The sequence below is a fragment of the Bufo gargarizans genome, chromosome 3 (genome assembly GCF_014858855.1).
Source record: "Bufo gargarizans isolate SCDJY-AF-19 chromosome 3, ASM1485885v1, whole genome shotgun sequence".
In the NCBI taxonomy this organism is placed as follows: Eukaryota; Metazoa; Chordata; class Amphibia; order Anura; family Bufonidae; genus Bufo; species Bufo gargarizans.
In genome coordinates, this window is record NC_058082.1 from 469449096 (window position 1) to 469466852 (window position 17757).

The window sequence follows — 17757 nt, forward strand, 5'->3', positions numbered from 1 at the left end:
GGATCACATAAGTCTCGCGCATGCGCAGTGCTCCGCTATAACCCGGCTAACAGCGACAGCCGTAGACTAGATCGCACCTTACCAAGGAGCGCCTCGCACATGAGCAAGATTTATGCGAGCCTGGCCGCGCTGCAGGCTGTCAATCCAACAAGAGAGGGGACGGTTAGGGGGCGGGCTTACCTTGACTTGAAGCAAGGAAGCCGCTGCCCCCTTGACTTAAAGCTGACCGGCAAGATAGCGCTGATGGCGCTTAAAACATCGTTTTTTGAACCTACGGAGCATCAGACTAACCGATCAAGCATATGATTATTAACAGACTGGGGGCTACTATAAGGTACTTCTGGCGGTTTTATATGCGTTTTTTAGGTGACAGGTTCCCTTTAAGCAAACACCTTCAATTGCTTTTCAATGGCTTTTGTTTCAAGATAATGCGATGAGTTAAGAGCTTTAGTGCTAACCCTGCTACATCTGTACGTATGATTACATAATTAGGAAGTGCATCGGCCCACCGCAAGGTTTAGCGTTTTGTAGGGTCTTTGGCCAGTCCACCCCTGGACTTGCATCTATTGGAGATTTGTCCTTTCAATGTGCTATAAATGTCCAGATGAGAATACATTGAGGCCGGCACGATTCATAGGGTTACTCTCATGAGCCAGTCATTATGGGGACAGGACTGTTTCCGGAATGTCCCCTGTATTTACCCTGCATTACTTCTTACCTATCACATGGTTTCCTCCCCAAGAAATGGTGCCATGGGAACTTACTGTGTGTTCTGCATTCCTCCGCTCTGACTCATTTCACCTTGAGATAATTTTCTACTTCACCTTTTCACTTTTGGTTTCCTACTTAAGCGGTATCAAAACTTTGGTTTCAAATGTCAATTTGGGAAACAGTTCTATATTGCATGTGTTATATGTGTATGGATGTGTATTCTGGGCTCCGTTCACATGTGCCTTGAGACTCGGTCCCAGATCTAAGAATAAGCGCTCATTCAGACGGCCGTATGTTTTGTTCCGCACCCGTTCCACATTTTTGCAGAACGGGTGCGGACCCATTCATTTTAATGGGGGTCGCAAAAAATATAGAGCATTTCCTATTCTTGTCCGCAATTGTGGACAAGAATAGGCATTTTTTTAATGAGTGATGTCCATGTGCAGTCTGTAAATTGCGGAAGGCACATGGGCTGGTATCCGTGTTTTGAAGATCTGCAATTTGCGGACCGCAAAACACGTACAGCCGTTTGAATGAGCCCTTAAGGCTCTTTCCGGCGAGCGAGTCCATTGCGTGTGTGAGCGTGATCCTTTGTTCTGGACACTGCTCGTCTTGCAGGAGTGCACGGCATTTTCATGATTGTGCCTCTGCATGACCATTTTACTACAGAATCATACTGACAGCTTTATGTCAGTATGATTCTATAGTAATAAGGTCATGCAGAGTCACACAGCAGATTTGTACCTATGACACTGGCTGACCTGTTACATGTGCGCTTGGCAGCTGAAGGCATCTGTGTTGGTCCCATGTTCATATGTGCCCGCATTGCTGAGAAAAATTATGTTTTAAAATATGCAAATGAGCCTCTAGGAGCAACAGGGGCGTTGCCGTTACTCCTAGAGGCTCAGCCCTCTCTTTGCATCTGCTGTGCCCTCTGCACTTTGACAGGACCAGGCAGTGAAAACATCATCACACTTGGCTCTGTCAATCAACGTTTAGAGGGGGCAGCAGCTGCAGAGAGAGCAGAGCCTCTAGGTGTAATGGAAACACCCCTGTTGCTCCTAGAGGCTCATTTGCATATTTTAAAACATCATTTTCTCAGCAATGCAGACACATATGTACATGGGACCAACACAGATGTCTTTAGCTGCCAAGTGCACATGTAACAGGTCAGCCAGTGTCATAGATACAAAACTGCTGACAGATGCCCTTTAAGGAGGATTTTCAGATATGTTGGACAACAGTGCTGGTATAGTGATCTCATAGTGAAGCGGTTCAGACATCTTTGATTTATTCATCCCGACTAATAAATGTTGACCTGTGGCGCTCTGTGTGTGTGAGGGACAGGGCAGGTTCACAAGAGCGGACTGCAATGCACGCCTGGGAGATGCATGTTCTGGGAGCTGCTGCCCACCTACAGAAAGTGAAGAGACAAGAGCTGGAGATCGGTAAAAACAGAGGTGAAAGTTACACCGTAGCACTTATTGCTTTGCTATAGTAATTATTATTCCAGATTTTTTAAATTTTTGGGATAAGCCCTCTAATAGTTATTCATTCTCCTATTACCATGTCTTAGCTTAAACTTAAAAAAAAATAACTCAGGTTTTCCACCGTGATGCTGGAGGGCTTAACCTCTTGAACTGCTTAACCTGTAATACAATCTCCTACAAATCTTCCTTCAGGCAGAGTCCTTTTCATGTTATACAATGTCCGTGTAAGGCCTCATGCACACGGCCGGAATTCTGGTCCGTGTCTGATCCACATTTTTTGCGGATAACACATGGACCCATTCATTTCTATGGATCCGCAAAAAACGGACAGCACACAGATGTCATCATAAGCATTTCTTCCAGCACAGAGGTCAATTTGTCACATACGAGTCAGTTTATTTTATTAGTGTCTAATGGGTGTTGCTAATCCTAAATCACACGTGTCGTGCAGTTGAATCAAACCCTAAGGCCTTATTCACATTTCCACGTCAGTGAAAAAAAATGCCCGTGTTTCATCCATAAAGATGTCTGTGAAGGATCCATGTTTGGTCCGTGTGTCCATATTTTTTTCCTCCGTGTGTCATCTGTAATCCAAAGCATCTCCTATCAGTCTTCAGTGAAAAACAGACGCAACACGGACACAACACGGACGCCATCTGTGTTGTGTCTATGATTTTCACGGACCCGTAGACTTCAATGGGCATCTTTAGTCCGCATCATGGGAATGCAGCAAAAAAGCTGCAGCGTGTCCATTCATATAGCCGATTCCTCTTGCAGATTTCACATTTCTCAATGGAAAGGGTGAAGTCCGCTGGCTTTTCCACTGCAAAATCTGCATGTAAGGGCTCATGCACATGACCGTACGCCGGCCGTGCTGTGCTGCTGGATGTTCTGATCCGCAAAGTGCGGGACACACGCGTCCGTTATCCATTTTTTGCGGATCCGCAATTTGAGGACTCCAAAAACGGTTGTGGGCATGAGTTCTACCTGTGATATTGTATTTGTTTAATTGCCGTGGAGCCCAGGAAAGCTGGGTCCAACAATATGTCCAGCATTACAGTTCATATCTTAGGGATGAATTTCCTCCTAATTGCATCATTTCAGGTTCAGACCATTCAGATACATGTGAGATCAGTAAAAAAATATATCATTAAGGCTACATGCACACGACCGTATGCTTTTTGCAGTCCGCAAAATGCGGATCTGCAAAAAACTAACGGATGACATCCGTATGCAATCCGTTTTTTTTTTTTTGCTGAGCCATTGTAACAATGCCTAAAACGGACACGAATAGGACATGTTCTATTTTTTTTTTTTTTGCAGGGCTACGGAACAGACATACTGATGCAGACAGCACACGGTGTGCTGTCTGCATTTTTTGCGGACCCATTGAAATTATTAGGTCCGCATCCTATCCGCGAAAAAAACGGAACAGACACGGAAAAAAACAACGTTCGTGTGCATGTAGCCGAATAGTGTTGAGCGAACTTGTGTTTTCGAATTCATCGTACAAGGTTCGGCTTATCTAAGACTTCTGTTATGGATTCCGCTATCATGGACCATAAGTTACAGTCCGTGGTAGTGGAGTCCATAACGAGATAACCCGAACCTTGTACGCCAAACTTGAAACCCCAAGTTCGCTCATCCCTAATCATTAACAGCTGACAGACGGGACAGCTCAGGAACCTGTACATTCTGATCATTTTTGGGGGCGAGTTTGCTGCTCCTGTTCTCGCAGTACTGCCTATGACAACACAATGAAGCGATCGGTCAATGGGACGATGACCTCTCAGGTGATGAGAACTTACAGGTCCTACGTGGTACTGTACCCCGCCTCATTCTTCTGCTCCGTACTACGACACCCTCTGGAATTATTTCCCCGGTGACGTTAGGATAGAAACAGCAAAAAATGACCTGTAAAGTGGAAATACAGGTTCCACGGCAGCGGCCTGATTCCAACCAGTTTATGGTTAATTGAAGGTGCAATGCGATCAGCTGGCGGGGAGGAGTCCAGGTAGCCTCAGAAGCTGTCACTTGAAGGCTCAGCACTTCCTGCTCGTCCTCCTCGCTGCTCAGAGACTCAGGAGAGTGATTTCCAGCTTCTTCTCTGCTGCCTGCGCCACTTCTTTCATGTACTCTGTGAGCAGGAGCCACATCTATGCTGCCAAGGTTGTGCCGGGGTCTCTGTGTCTTCCTCCTCTGTCAGATCTGCTCTGTGAAACCCGGTAAGGATTGTAACTTTCTATCACTGACTCTTTCTCGTAGGGTTTAAAGTTCCCATAACTATCCTAGGGTCCATTCACATGTCCGTATGTGGTTTGCGGATCCACAAAACATGGAGACCGGCATTGTGCGGACCACATTTTGCAGACCGCACATCGCCCGGCACTCTCGTAGAAAATGCCTTTTCTTGTCCGCAATTGCGTTCAAGAATAGGACATGTTCTATTTTTTTTGCGGAACGGAAGTGCGGATTCGCAAATGCGGATGCGGACAGCGCATTCCGGCCCAATTGAAAATGAATGGGTCTTCACCTGTTCCGCAAAATTGCGGAACCGATGTGGACCCATTTTGCGGACGTGTGAATGGACCCTTATAACAATACTTTCTAAGCAGTTCTCTGATACAATGTAACCAATGCAGACCAATATTGGGGCTCTGTCTATAGTAGCCTGTATTCTGTAATCCGGATTCCCAGGCGCTGTCACTAGCCTTCGTCTCATCCTGTGCATTCGCAGAGCAGTCTGCTGTCTTCTTTCATTTATTCTACATTTTTTCCAGACTTTATATACTAGTGAATGTTTTTTTTTTTTCTTGTGTGTTCACATATTGCGGTGCAGAATAATGGGAGTTGTTTACAAAGACTGGCTTTTTATGCCGGTCTTTTGCTTCCCTTTTGTGCTGGCGGAAGATGTGGGGATGAGCGAACTTGTGTTTTTATGTTCGGCATACGGGTTTGGGTTCGGGTTATATAAGAATTCCGTTATGGTCCGTGGTAGCGGAATCCATAACAAGAATTCTTGGATAACCCGAACCTGTACGCCGAACTCGAAAACACAAGTTCGCTCATCCCTAATGATGAGGTGTGCACTTAATCCTAAATTAGGCGCAGCTTCAGCAGTCTGTGTGCCTGGCGGCAAAACGACACCAACCCCTGGCTGAAGTAGTTTTTCCCCAACATTTGCACCTGTTTCCAGGTAAATGTTGGTAAATTTGTGGGGGCCAAAGTTCCAGCCCCCGCCACATCATCTACACTCCTATGTGTTGAATGCATAAACGCCCATGTGACAAAATATTGCCAAATGGCTTTTTTAAAAAGTTGCAAAAAGGGGTCATGTGAAATTTTTACGCCAAAAACTGGCGTCAAAATGTTCATAAATGACCCCTATTGTGTTCTGTAGTACTCACTGTATTTTTATTTATTTTTTAAATCGTAGTCGAAAAAGTTGCATCTTGATACATTAACCCCTTTTTGGAGAAGAGGCTAGGGATGAGCGAACTTGTGTTTTCAAGTTTGGGGTACAAGGTTCGGGTTATCTAAAAGTCTACTTTCACACTAGCATTTTTGCTTTCCGTTTGCGAGATCTGTCAAGGGCTCTCACAAGCGGTCCAAAACGGATCAGTTTTGCCCTAATGCATTCTGAATGGAAAAGTATCCGCTCTGAATGCATCAGTTTGCCTCTGATCAGTCACCATTCCGCTCTGGAGGCGGACAACAAAACGCTGCCTGCAGCGTTTTTCTGTCCGTCCTGGAATGCGGAGCGACACAGATCCGTCCTAACACACAATATAAGTCAATGGGGACAGATCCGTTTTCTCTGACACAATAGAAAACTGATCCGTCCCCCGTTGACTTTCAATGGAGTTCATGATGGATCCGTCATGGCTATAGAAGACATAATACAACCGGATCCGCTCATGATGGATGCATGCGGTTGTATTATTGTAATTGAGCGTTTTTGCGGTGACAGATCCGCAAAAAACGCTAGTGTGAAAGTAGCCTAAGAATTCCGTTGTGGATTCCGCTACTACGGACCATAAGTTATGCAATCTATAACTTACAATGGGGATTTACTAATCCAAATGCAACAGAATTGTGAAAAAGACGGGTGTCGTTATTTGGCACAAAGTAATGGGGTACAGTAAGCCAGGCTTGAACTGGGGTAAGCCTCTATTCACACAAGTGATCACATCTGCATGATGTCCAAGTGCAGAACGGACAGCACACGGACTGAACGCTCATACATTGTAGTCAGTAGGACAAGTCCCATGTCTGTGATACTTTTGGCATTCCTTCTAGCTGTCTTGTCTAAACTTGAGACAGGATCAAAGGGGTTTTCTAAGATTTTCTAACTGATGACCTACCCTCGGGACACCTCATCAGTACCGGCCGGCCGTCAGCCTCGGCTCTGCCTCCTTCACAGACTAGAGCAGTCAATCTCCTCCTTCTGCTGCTAGGAAGAAGATACAGTAAGTATGTGGTGGTTAGTTTCTTTTAACTTTCTGTGAGGGGCACAATGTGGGCATATTACTGGGGGGCACAATGTGGGCATATTACTGGTGGGCATCAGGGGCGCATTGGCCATAGACCTTACAGGGAAATTCCCCGATGGGCCAATGCCCAGGGGGCCTCCTGGGCCCTACTCGTGGCCAGCCAGTGGGAGTTTTTGGGAATGTATTTTGTAATGTACTGTGGTATTTGGCTATGTTGAGGTGGTATAATTTGCCACACTATGGTATTGCTGGCCCTGCCTTCCATCAATTTGGATCCAACTACAAAATGGGGCCGCTTTAAGTATTTTTTACAGGGCCACTTTAAGTTCCCTTTGGTGGACATATTACTGGGGGCACAGCTGGGCATAATTCTGTGAAGGAGGCATAATGTGGGCATAAATATTGTGCGGTAGCATGAAGGGGAAATAATTACTATGTGGGGCATTTAGGGGACTGGGTGGGATTAGGTGTATAGTTGTGTTTTGGACGGCGTTAGAGGCGTGGCCTAGTGCGAGAACAATTTTTGTGTCCCTGTTTGTTCATTTACAAAGTTGGGAGGTATGGAGGGTGCAGGTCCAGCCTTTCTCCTGCTCAGTAGGGCATGATAACTTAAAGGGATTCTGTCACCTCTTTTTACCCTATAGAGATGCGGACATGCACGGCTAGATCGCCGCTAGCATGTCCGCAATATACCTGTCCCATATCATTGTGTGGTTTTATTGAGTGTAGCATCTGCGCATCGCGAGATTACGGCGATCTGACTTTCTGAGCAAGGAGGAGATTCCTGGATACAGGCGGTGCTGGTCTCCTTCACAGGGGGACGTGGCTGGGCTCCAGAACGGTTAGTGCAGCCCCTTAGGCTCCTTACCAGGCTGATTTACATATATATATATATAAAAGCTACACTCAATAAAACCACACAATGATATGGGACAGGTATATTGCGGACATGCTAGCGGCGATCTAGCCGTGCATGTCCGCATCTCTATAGGGTAAAAAGAGGTGACAGAATCTCTTTAACAGTTTTCCCATTTTTAGCTTGAAATCGCATAACACAGCAGTAAAAATACATAGTTGAGTCACTATTTTATGAACACCAACCAACTAATATGCAGAGTAACCACTGTGTGCAATACCGACAGCAGCTGGACGGGCTGCGAGTGACTCAGTAAGGTCCTGGTAGGTTGTCACCGGTATCTGGAGCCATGCTGACTGGAGGGTGTGTGGGGGAGGATCTATAGAGCGAACACAAGGATCAAGGTGGTCCCAAAGATGCTCATTTGGGTTAAAGGCTGAGGAATTAGGGGGCCAGGGTAGTACTTGTAATTTTTGTTCATGCTCTCCATCCAGTGTCGGACTGTGGCAGGCGCAGCACTATAAAGTGCCTTTTGCGCTGTAGCATTAGAAGAATTTTGAGATCTCTAACATTTTAGTCTAATCAGACTGTCTGTTAGGCCTCATGCACACGGCCGTTGTTTAGGTCCGCATCCGAGCCGCTGTTTTGGCAGCTGGGATGCGGACCCATTTACTTCAATGGGGCCGCAAAAGATGCGGACAGCACTCCGTGTGCTGTCCGCATCCGTTGCTCCGTTCCGCGGCCCTGCTAAGAAAATATAACATGTCCTATTCTTGTCCGCGCTTTGCGGACAAGAATAGGCATTTATATTGACGGCCAACCGTTCCGCTCCGCAAGTTGCGGAAGGCACACGGGCAGCTTCTGTTTTTTGCGGACTGCAAAAAACGGAACGGTCGTGTGCATGAGGCCTTACTCTGTAATTCCTCTAGCGCCGTTCTATGGAAACAGTAGGGTTAAAGAGCACACCAAATGCTTGATATAACTTCTTTATTAACTTCAACTTTTCTTCCTATATAACACTGCCGCCTCCGCAGCAGATAGTCCATGTACAAAACACGTGTTGCATAAAGATTCATAAAATTGCAGTATGCATAAGATGGTGGTTCAACTGTTCAATATTGTCATTCAACATAAACTGGTGGATATATTTCTCTCGAGTATCTGTACTCTCACTTTAAGTTATTTAACACTTTATGATCTCTCTCTAAGAGGTATATCTGAGGTCTAACTAATAGTTCACTTGCTGAATTTGGTCGCAATTTGCAGTATGCAGTTAGCAGTAACTATTTGCAGATTGGTTGTATGCAATTTGAATTGTGAACTTTGTAGTTTGCAATTGGTGGAACTGTAAGTAAACACACATATAACTGGTTCAGTATACAGTTCTAATCACTATATTAACAGTAGGAACATTATAGAACTGTTTTACATACCTATTTTGGCCTCTCTGCTTCCATAAAACACAGCTCTTAGTGGAGTGAATGTCTGTTAAGTTTCTTTCCTCTGGTGTAATGATTCTAGTAGCTCCTGCTAGGGGGATTTCCCACACAGGCTGGGTGTGAGGCTGGCTGTGATTGGTAAAAACTCTTGCTGTGTGTGAGGCTGGCTGTGATTGGTCTAGACTCCTGCCCAGCAACAACAGTTTAAATCTATGTTTTCTGTTGTTTCTGCTTCTGTGAACACAACATATTACAGTTATGACATCCAAACATGATGTCCCTGTAAATAACTCTGCTTTTGTCTTTAACACACAAACATAGGAACTGTATTAAGGTTATTGGCAAGTCTAGCTGTATAAACATACAAGCTATATTAGCAACCTAGGACAGGTCTTAGCTGACCAGCTACACAGACATTTCTAGCTGTGTGACATGTTGTATTATCTTGCTGGAAGATCCACTCTGCGCCAGGGAAGACAATCGGCATGTATGGGTATACTTGATCTGCCAGGATGGATTCATACCTAAATCACATCAATGGCATGTGGTGCTCCGCAGTTTCCATGTCGCGTATTCGTGTTCTCTGCCGGAACAGCCTGCTGGAATTCACAGCACTGGTGTGAAACTAGCCTAAATGAGTTCTTTAGCAGGGATCCAAATTGCGGTCCACGTTGCATGGGCACCGGCCATGTGCACTCTGCTTGTGGATGCGGACCCCTTGACTTGAAAGTGACAGAGCAGATGCTGAGCAGATTGGTACATGTTTTTTTTGGAAAAAGATTCAGTGGGACTTGTCATTTATTCATATAAATTCCTGCACATTCTGGGCTTTGAAGTCTAGGAGGCGGTCCGATCAGTGATTGATAGCCTTCCCGCTATGACTGTGTATACAGAGAGAGCTGTCAATCACTGATAGTTGTGACTCCCAGCACCCTGGCCGATCAGCAAATAGGAGCCATGGTGCACCAAAACTAGCACAGCAATATACTGTATAGTCACGGGGAAATGTACTGTAAACGCAGTCCCTTTCACTAGAGTAGACTGAGCTTGCAGTTCGTTTTCTGGTGTGCCATGGCTCCTTCAATCAGCTGATTGTGTGGGTGCCCGGAGTTGGACCTTTCCCAGTTTGAATTTGTTGACTTTGGGCTCATGCACATGAGCGTGTGCACCCCATGCAGGTGCTGCGGTCCACAATGCACAGGTACCGGCTGAGTGCACGCCATTTGCGTTCCGCAACGCAATAAAATAGAATATGTTGTATTTTTTGGCGGTGCAGAGGCACGTACTGAAATCCCACTGAGGTGCTTCCGATCCGCTCCTCTGCTCAGCACTGTTCCCGACAGTCGGCTGCTCGCTCAGTGAAGGAGAAAGCTGCACTTACATGCAGCGATCTCCTTCACAGCTATAGCGATCGCTCGTCCTCAAACAGAATAAGGCTCCATTCACACGTCCGTTATAACACTCCGTTTCCGTTCCGATTTAAATCGGAACGTTTTTTTTTTCGGATCCATTAATTAATTGCCTCTGCAAAAATGCGGACACCAATCATAGTGCTGTCCAAATCACGGAATCCGTTCCGTTTTCCTATTTTCGAGTATGCGGATCCTGAAAAAAAATTAAGCTTGTCCTACTTTCTGTCCGTTGTCCATTCAAGTCAATGGATCCGCATAAATGCGGATGACATGCACAAAACCATGCGAATGTCATACGAGTTTGTGGATCTGTTGACAGGAAAATGGATGGGAAAAAAACGGAATAACGGAAATGCGGAACGGATTAGGAAGCACTTTAGTAAACAAAACGGAAGGTTGTACTGAAAAACTGATCCGCAAAAAAAAGGAACGTTTATCTGGAAAGGTAAAAATACTGTTGTGTAAATGGACCCTAATTGTTTTTGGGTCAGCAGATGACGGTTTAGATGCGATATGCTGCCCAGAAACAATTATTGATTTGCTTGCACGAACGACAGGATCACCCAATGAACGATCATTTTGCTCGTTCATCAGGCGATCGCCGACACATTTATGTGGCCAAATTATCAGGAACAAACCTTCGCAGGAACGGTAGTTCCCTATAATCTGGACGATTATTGCACACACCTGACTGCCACTGCAACTGGGCGTCATAGAAAGTTATGCAAATTACAGTATCCCTTGGGCATCGGTGAATATAGTCCGCACCCTTTCACTGGAAACTAGGGATGATATCCCCACCACAACCACCAGAAAACAACCTCGTGTTGTCTGAGACTCCAAGAACAAAACACAGAAAGACGGGCACGTGGGATGACTACGACTACGCAATCGGGACTCCATTTGCCCCAGCTCTTCCCTGTGCATAAATCCTTAGGGGATGTTCACATGATGGATTTTAAAAGCACGCTGAAAAAATCAGCGCGGGGTCCACTTGTTTGTTTTTGTTTTCCAGTGCATTTTTTTTCGTACTGTTTTGACTTTTTTTATTTTATTTTTTTAACCAATGGTTGTACTGCTTTTTTTTTTTTTTTTTTTTTTTTTAGGTGGGGAAAAAAAACAAGAAATGAATGGGAGGCTGTTTTGAGGCATTTTTTTGGAAACGCTCCAAAATCAGCACCAAAAAACTCAGTGTGAACTGGCCCTTAGACTGGGTCCCGTTACCATGTCACAACCTGGGCAATTATAAGGTCTCTCGGTTGTCTAGTAGAATTGCCCATCATTTTCCTGCTGGCCTACTGTTACCTATGAATTATCTATCAAGCATATATTTTTGCAAACAGGCTTGCGATTTTTATTGCATAGGAGGAGAAGCAGACATGTTGTGATCGCTCTTCTTTATGTGATGGTACAGTAAATGTAGTTGAGAATGCAGGGTGTGTATAGTAAAGGGATGGGGGGGGGGGGGTATTTGCATTCCATTGAATTTCTGTTGACATAACTTTTTCGCTTTGTACTTTCCACCTCTCGGCAGGGCGTGATCATGTACTGTGTTTGTACTGGAGTGTGTTGTATTCGGTGTAACCTACCTTATCAGTACTGGCATCGGCACCTCGGCCATGGGGCTGGGGCACAACTGCAGAACAAGTTTAGTCATGGGTTTACTGAGAGATTAACCTGCATTCATCCAAATCCCTGCAAGGAATTCTTTTTCATTCCGCTGTATTGTTATTTATTATATGTTTTGTTCTATTATCTGTACATTTTCTATTATATTGCTGTGGGGAAATTTATCAAAAATGGTGTAAAGTAGAACTGGCTTAGTTGCCTATAGGAACCAATCAGATTCCACCTTTAATTTTTCACCGCACCTTTTGGAGATTGAAAGGTGGAATCTAATTGGTTGCTATGGGCAACTAAACCAGTTCTACTTTACACCAGTTTTGGTAATTCAACCCAAAGTATTTACAAAGAAAAATGACACCGAAACGCAAAAATCCCCAAAACGTAGAACCCTTTGTCTATCTATCTATCTATACCTGGAGGAAGGAATGATTTTTGTATGTATTCCCCATAATTGGCCCGTGTGAAGGTGCTGCTCAGCACCTGACAAATTACTTGTTAGGTCATCTTATATTTCTTTCTTTTTAAAGTCTTTTTATTGAATTACAAGGAATATATCAACTAGCAGGTTAAATATGATCAAGATAAAAAGACAATAGTATAATCCTATATTTCATGCGGCACCTAAAATTGTTTCTTGGCAGCACATCGCCTGTGTAAGCCGAAAAACGACAAATCTGTATGGGGATGAATGATCACACTGGCGATCGCTTGTTTCCATATAGAGGGGAAGATTGTTGCATGTGAACCAATGGTTTGTTCTCAGTTATTTTCGGACCCTGGAAATGTCCAGAAGTTTTCTTGCATTGTCAGAAGATCAGTATGACCTAGCTCTCTCCTGCTATACGGTCGGAGAGGCAAAAGGGTCAGAGACTACAGAATGCCCTCTCGACGACCACAATGTCTTATTCCAGCTACAATGGGGATCATTTATCAAACTGGTGTAAAGTAGAACTGGCTTAGATGCCCAGAGCAACCAATCAGATTCCATCTTTTAATTTTTTACAACTCCTTTGGAAAATTAAAGGTGGAATCTGATTGGTTGCTATGGGCAACTAAGCCAGTTCTACTTTACACCAGTTTAATAAATGACCCCAAATGTTCCTTAAAGGGGTTCTACACTTGTTTCTTACTCATGATCTATCCTTTTGGATAGGTCATCAGCACCTGATCGGTGGGGGTCCGACATGAGGGCCTTCTCGCAGACCAGTGACGCCACAACAATTTCACTGGCCAGGGCGCAGCTCAGCCTCATTGAAGTGGATGGGGCTGACCAATGCCAGCTGATCCAACACCTGGGATCCCTGCCGATGAGAGGTCATCAGCACCTGAAAGGAGAGATCATGAGTAAGAAACACGTGTAGAACACCTTTAAAGCTCCAGTGACAACTCCAGTGTCCCCATAATGGCCACCTAAGTTTTACTATGGTAACCTATGAGATCTGTATATGATCCTGCCCAATGAAGTAAAGGGCAAAAGACCTGATGCAGATGCCCCTGGTTCCTAGTGTTGGTGACGTCACTGCCCCCAACTATAAATAAATTTAAAAACATGTTTCTGTGTCATACCAAGTCTGTGCATGTGCTGCCTTAGGGAAGAGTCTCTTGTTTTCCTAGAAATGAATGCGAAGTAACAATGATGATAACAGAAGTGCTCCCCGACTTTCCTCCTAAGGCCACGTTGCAGTCTCTCCAAATAACCACAGACATAATATTCTATTCTTGTTAAAGGCTCATGCACATGGCCGTTCATTGGCCTTGTACTTATTCCGTCTCGCAAATATGTGGGCACCGGCCATGTGCACCCCGCATCATGGATGTGGACCGATTCGCTTGAATGGGTCTACAATCCAGAAGGTCGGTGCGGAATGGAAAGAAACCCCACGGAAGCACTACGGAGTGCTTCTGTGGGGTTCTTCTTTGTGCCTCCACACCTCAGTTGTGTTGCGGACAAATCACGGACCCATACAAGTTGATTGGGTCTGGATCCATCGCAGCAGCCGCACAGATGGTGCCTGTGCATTGGGGACTGCAAATTGTGGGGCCCACAATGCATGGTACGGTCGAACAATGGCCGCGTAAATGAGCCCTAACTCTTTCTTCAATTCCCAGGCTGAGGGATGCAGATCTAGATACTGATGGCTAGTCCATCTCAAAGTAGGTTTCGGAGGCAATGAACTAACTACTAACTAACTAACTAACTAACTAACCATTAGGTGGGCAAAGCCATTACCCTGGTAACCTAACCAGGTCTGCCAATGTTAACTATATATTGCCCATACATTGCTATTAGTTATACACAACTAAATAAGTGCTTTAACAACAAATCACACCATTTAACTTGGTAACGTTAAATTAACCCTTTTAGCAGTAATTAACCCTTTGAAGTTGTCCTCTGGGGCACTGCAAAAAACTAACACAATGCATCATAGTATTAAAGCCTGCAAACCTCATTGTAAAAAAAACTGCTATAAATATTAAACTTGACTTTACTGTTTTAATTCTTCATCAATTTCAGTATCTCTTCTTGCTGTCAGTAAATGGGAGATGTTAATATTTCTGCATTACATATATTATACATAATGATGTAATTAACAGAATTGTCATTTTGATGTCATTGCCAGCAAAGGTTGTTTTTTCGCCATAACATATCATCTTAACTGCTGGCCATGGAGAAATGTTGTAACCTGCATAATACATGTACATTGACTTTCTTGATTTTTTTTTTTAAATGAAATGACAGGCCCTGTACGCTTGTATAGTTGAATACAATATACATATTCAGTTCTGCTTTCACAGTTGCAGCATGTTACAATGTCTCAGAGTAGTTAAGAGCTATGAGTATGTTTAGGCCACAGAGAATTGTCTGCACTTGTACATTGTAACAAACCCTCAGCTGTTTACAGGACCATGTGCTGCAGTACATTCCTGACACTTGTGTTCTTGAAAATGTTGCAAGCATTTTATATATCCCTGTTAGAGGTTTTTTACCGTAGAAATTAATTTTTGAAGTGATTACCCGAAGTCTGGCGAGACTTCGCAAAGTAATAACTTAGGCTCATCGAAGCCAGTACATTCTAATAATACTGTACGGAGTGGGAGCTCCGTACAGTATTCTAACGAAGTTTTATGCGAATTTATTCACTCACCCCTATTATCAACCTATGGTGCCAGTCCACGTGCCCCTGGTTAAGATGACATGGCTACACTCATTATTTTATACATGATTCCATTTAAATGTATTCCCTTTTAATTCCATGTCTGAGGCGTCCTTTATAATCTGCCTGGGTGTGTTGTGGACCAGGCTACCAGCGTTATCTAGAGGATTGCACATGTCAAATATCTTGTGACTTTTATAACCTGATATTTGTCTTTCGATGAAAAATACGTTTCCCTCCTTTCTACTGTATCTACCAGGTATTAGTGAACATGATCTGATCCTGCCAATGCTGGGTGTTGTAATAGGTGCAGATATTAGATCTAACATGCCACACACTACTACATGGCACCATAATACAGTGGCATAGCGTGGGTTGACTATGCCCGAGGCAAGCCAAATATTACACCCCTAACCTGTGGACTCGTCCCTTTTTAAATAACCACACCCAACCTTGATCAGTCTGGGTAATATGGTCTGTAACTCTCATTTAGGCCCAAAAGTAATAATCACCATTTTAGGGCCCATCCAGCACCAATGAATATAATTTCCATTTAGGCCCCACTTAGTAATAATCCCCATTTACGGTCCAACCCCTATCGGAAGAAATCCCCATTTAGGTATCCATAGTCGCAATTCTCATTTAGGCCTCATGTCCCCAGCCCCAGTATTAGTTCCCATTTATGCTTCAACTGGGCCAGTCCCACTCACTAAAATGACCCCTCTGCACCCCTATTAAACAAAAAAGGACCCCCACCCCCTTGCCTTCTCTCTATGCTCCTTCTATGCGTATCCTATTCAAAGCCTCAAATCCCCAGGCTGGTTTGGGCCTGTGGCATACAAGAGAGCCAGGTGCATGTGCCCTGAGGACTCATTGGCGCATGCATTCCTAGCTCTCATCTAGACCGTGGGCCTAAACCAGCCTGTGGCAATGCAAGAGTGAGCGGCGGAGCAGGGAGCCTATGGCTCTCTGCTCTGCCATTATTTTGCTGGAAACGGTCACTGTTTGACAGTGTCAGCCCAGCTGACCAGTGCCAGGTGCCACCTTGCAATTTGGTGCCTGGAGCAACTGCACGTCTGGCTTCCCCCACACTACACCACTGCCATAATATTCTGCTCTGGTGGACATTCAGAATTTACTATATCGCTTTATTTCTGACCAGTGGCAGTCCCCAGTGTTTGTCAGGAATATACAGGTTCTACAGGATCCATACAAGTCATAACTATAGGTTACGTCAGTGTTGGGTGCTGGAGTCTGAGACCCTGTTCTACATGGAAAAATACTGATGTGATAGAGATCACCACTTCAGAAGAACTTTCTTCACTGGCTGTAGACAGCAGAGGTTCCCATAAATGTTGACTATGCCAGGGAGAACAGTCAGAGGGAATTTAACATCCTGTTTATTTCCTAAATTATAACTTCTTCTAATTAAAGGGGTTCTCCTGGAATTAAGAAAATAAAAATACTTAAATATTACTTTATTATAAATTATATTCCCAAATACCTTTCATTGGATATAATGGCTCGTTTTGTTTAGAGAGCAATCATTAGGGGTAATAAAATGTCCGCCGTCCTATTAGTACAAACAAAACCTGTCCTCATCACACAGCAGGATGGGTTACCTCAGAACACTGAAGTAAAGAGCTGACTCATCTTCCTCTCCTACTTGTTGGGGATTATGGTCCTGAATACAGGTAATAAGATGAATCTCTGTAGGAATGGAGTTCATGAGGAGACATTAAGTACAGAGAATGGACAGGACAGGCGGTGTTAATGGAGACTGCATACAAGTGGTGCTGCTCATTAGCCACATCCACATCCTGCTCTCTGTACTTCATGTCTCCTCATGAACTCCATTCCTACAGAGATCCAGCTGAAGATCTTACCGGCTATATTCAGGATCATATTCCCTGATGAGGCAGCTCAGTGTTGTGAAGTAACTTGTCCTGCTGTGGGATTTGGACAGGTTTTTTGTGTAGTAATAGGACGGTGGCCAGGAGCATCATAAAGAAGGCTCACCAGAGGCTCTTCTTCCTTCGACAACTGAAGAAGTTCGGCATAGCACAGAACCTACTGAAGTCCTTCTACTCCTGCACCATCGAGTCGGTCCTGTGCTTGTCTCTCCTGGCTTGGTATGCCGGCTCATCAGCCAGTGACAAGCGCAAACTACAAGGGGTCATCAGCTCGGCGGAGAGAACTACCCGACGGCCACTACCACCCCTTGACTCTATCTTCTCCGACAGACTGCGCTCCAGGGGTCTGAAAATATCCAATGACCACTCCCATCCGGGCCATCATCTCTTCAGACGTCTAAAGTCCGGCGCAGGTATCAGGCCATCCCTGCAAGGACATCGAGGAGGCTGAACACTTTCTTCCCAACTGCCGTCAGACTGCTGAACTCACCACGCCCCATCACCCGCTCATAATCCCTCGCACCTGCTGTGCCCATCGCAGAACCTTACCCCCCCCCCCCCCCCGTGTTCCCCACCGCCTCTTGTCAACCACTAGTACTATGCCTGTACCTGTGCCTAACCCGATTCCGGGCATGATCGATTGTGTCGTGTTTGGCGAATAA

General features: G+C 44.7%; 1 protein-coding gene across 1 annotated transcript in view; it reads left to right on the forward strand.

Moving 5' to 3' along the window:
* Positions 1–4235: 4235 nt before the first annotated feature.
* The window catches only part of LOC122932477 (lipase member H-A-like), a 51493-nt gene continuing 37971 nt past the window's right edge, over positions 4236–17757 (forward strand). The window contains exon 1 of the mRNA XM_044286909.1: positions 4236–4426. Within this exon, the coding sequence (XP_044142844.1) occupies positions 4360–4426 (67 nt within the window). The 5' untranslated portion in view covers positions 4236–4359. The remainder of the gene's footprint in view (positions 4427–17757) is intronic.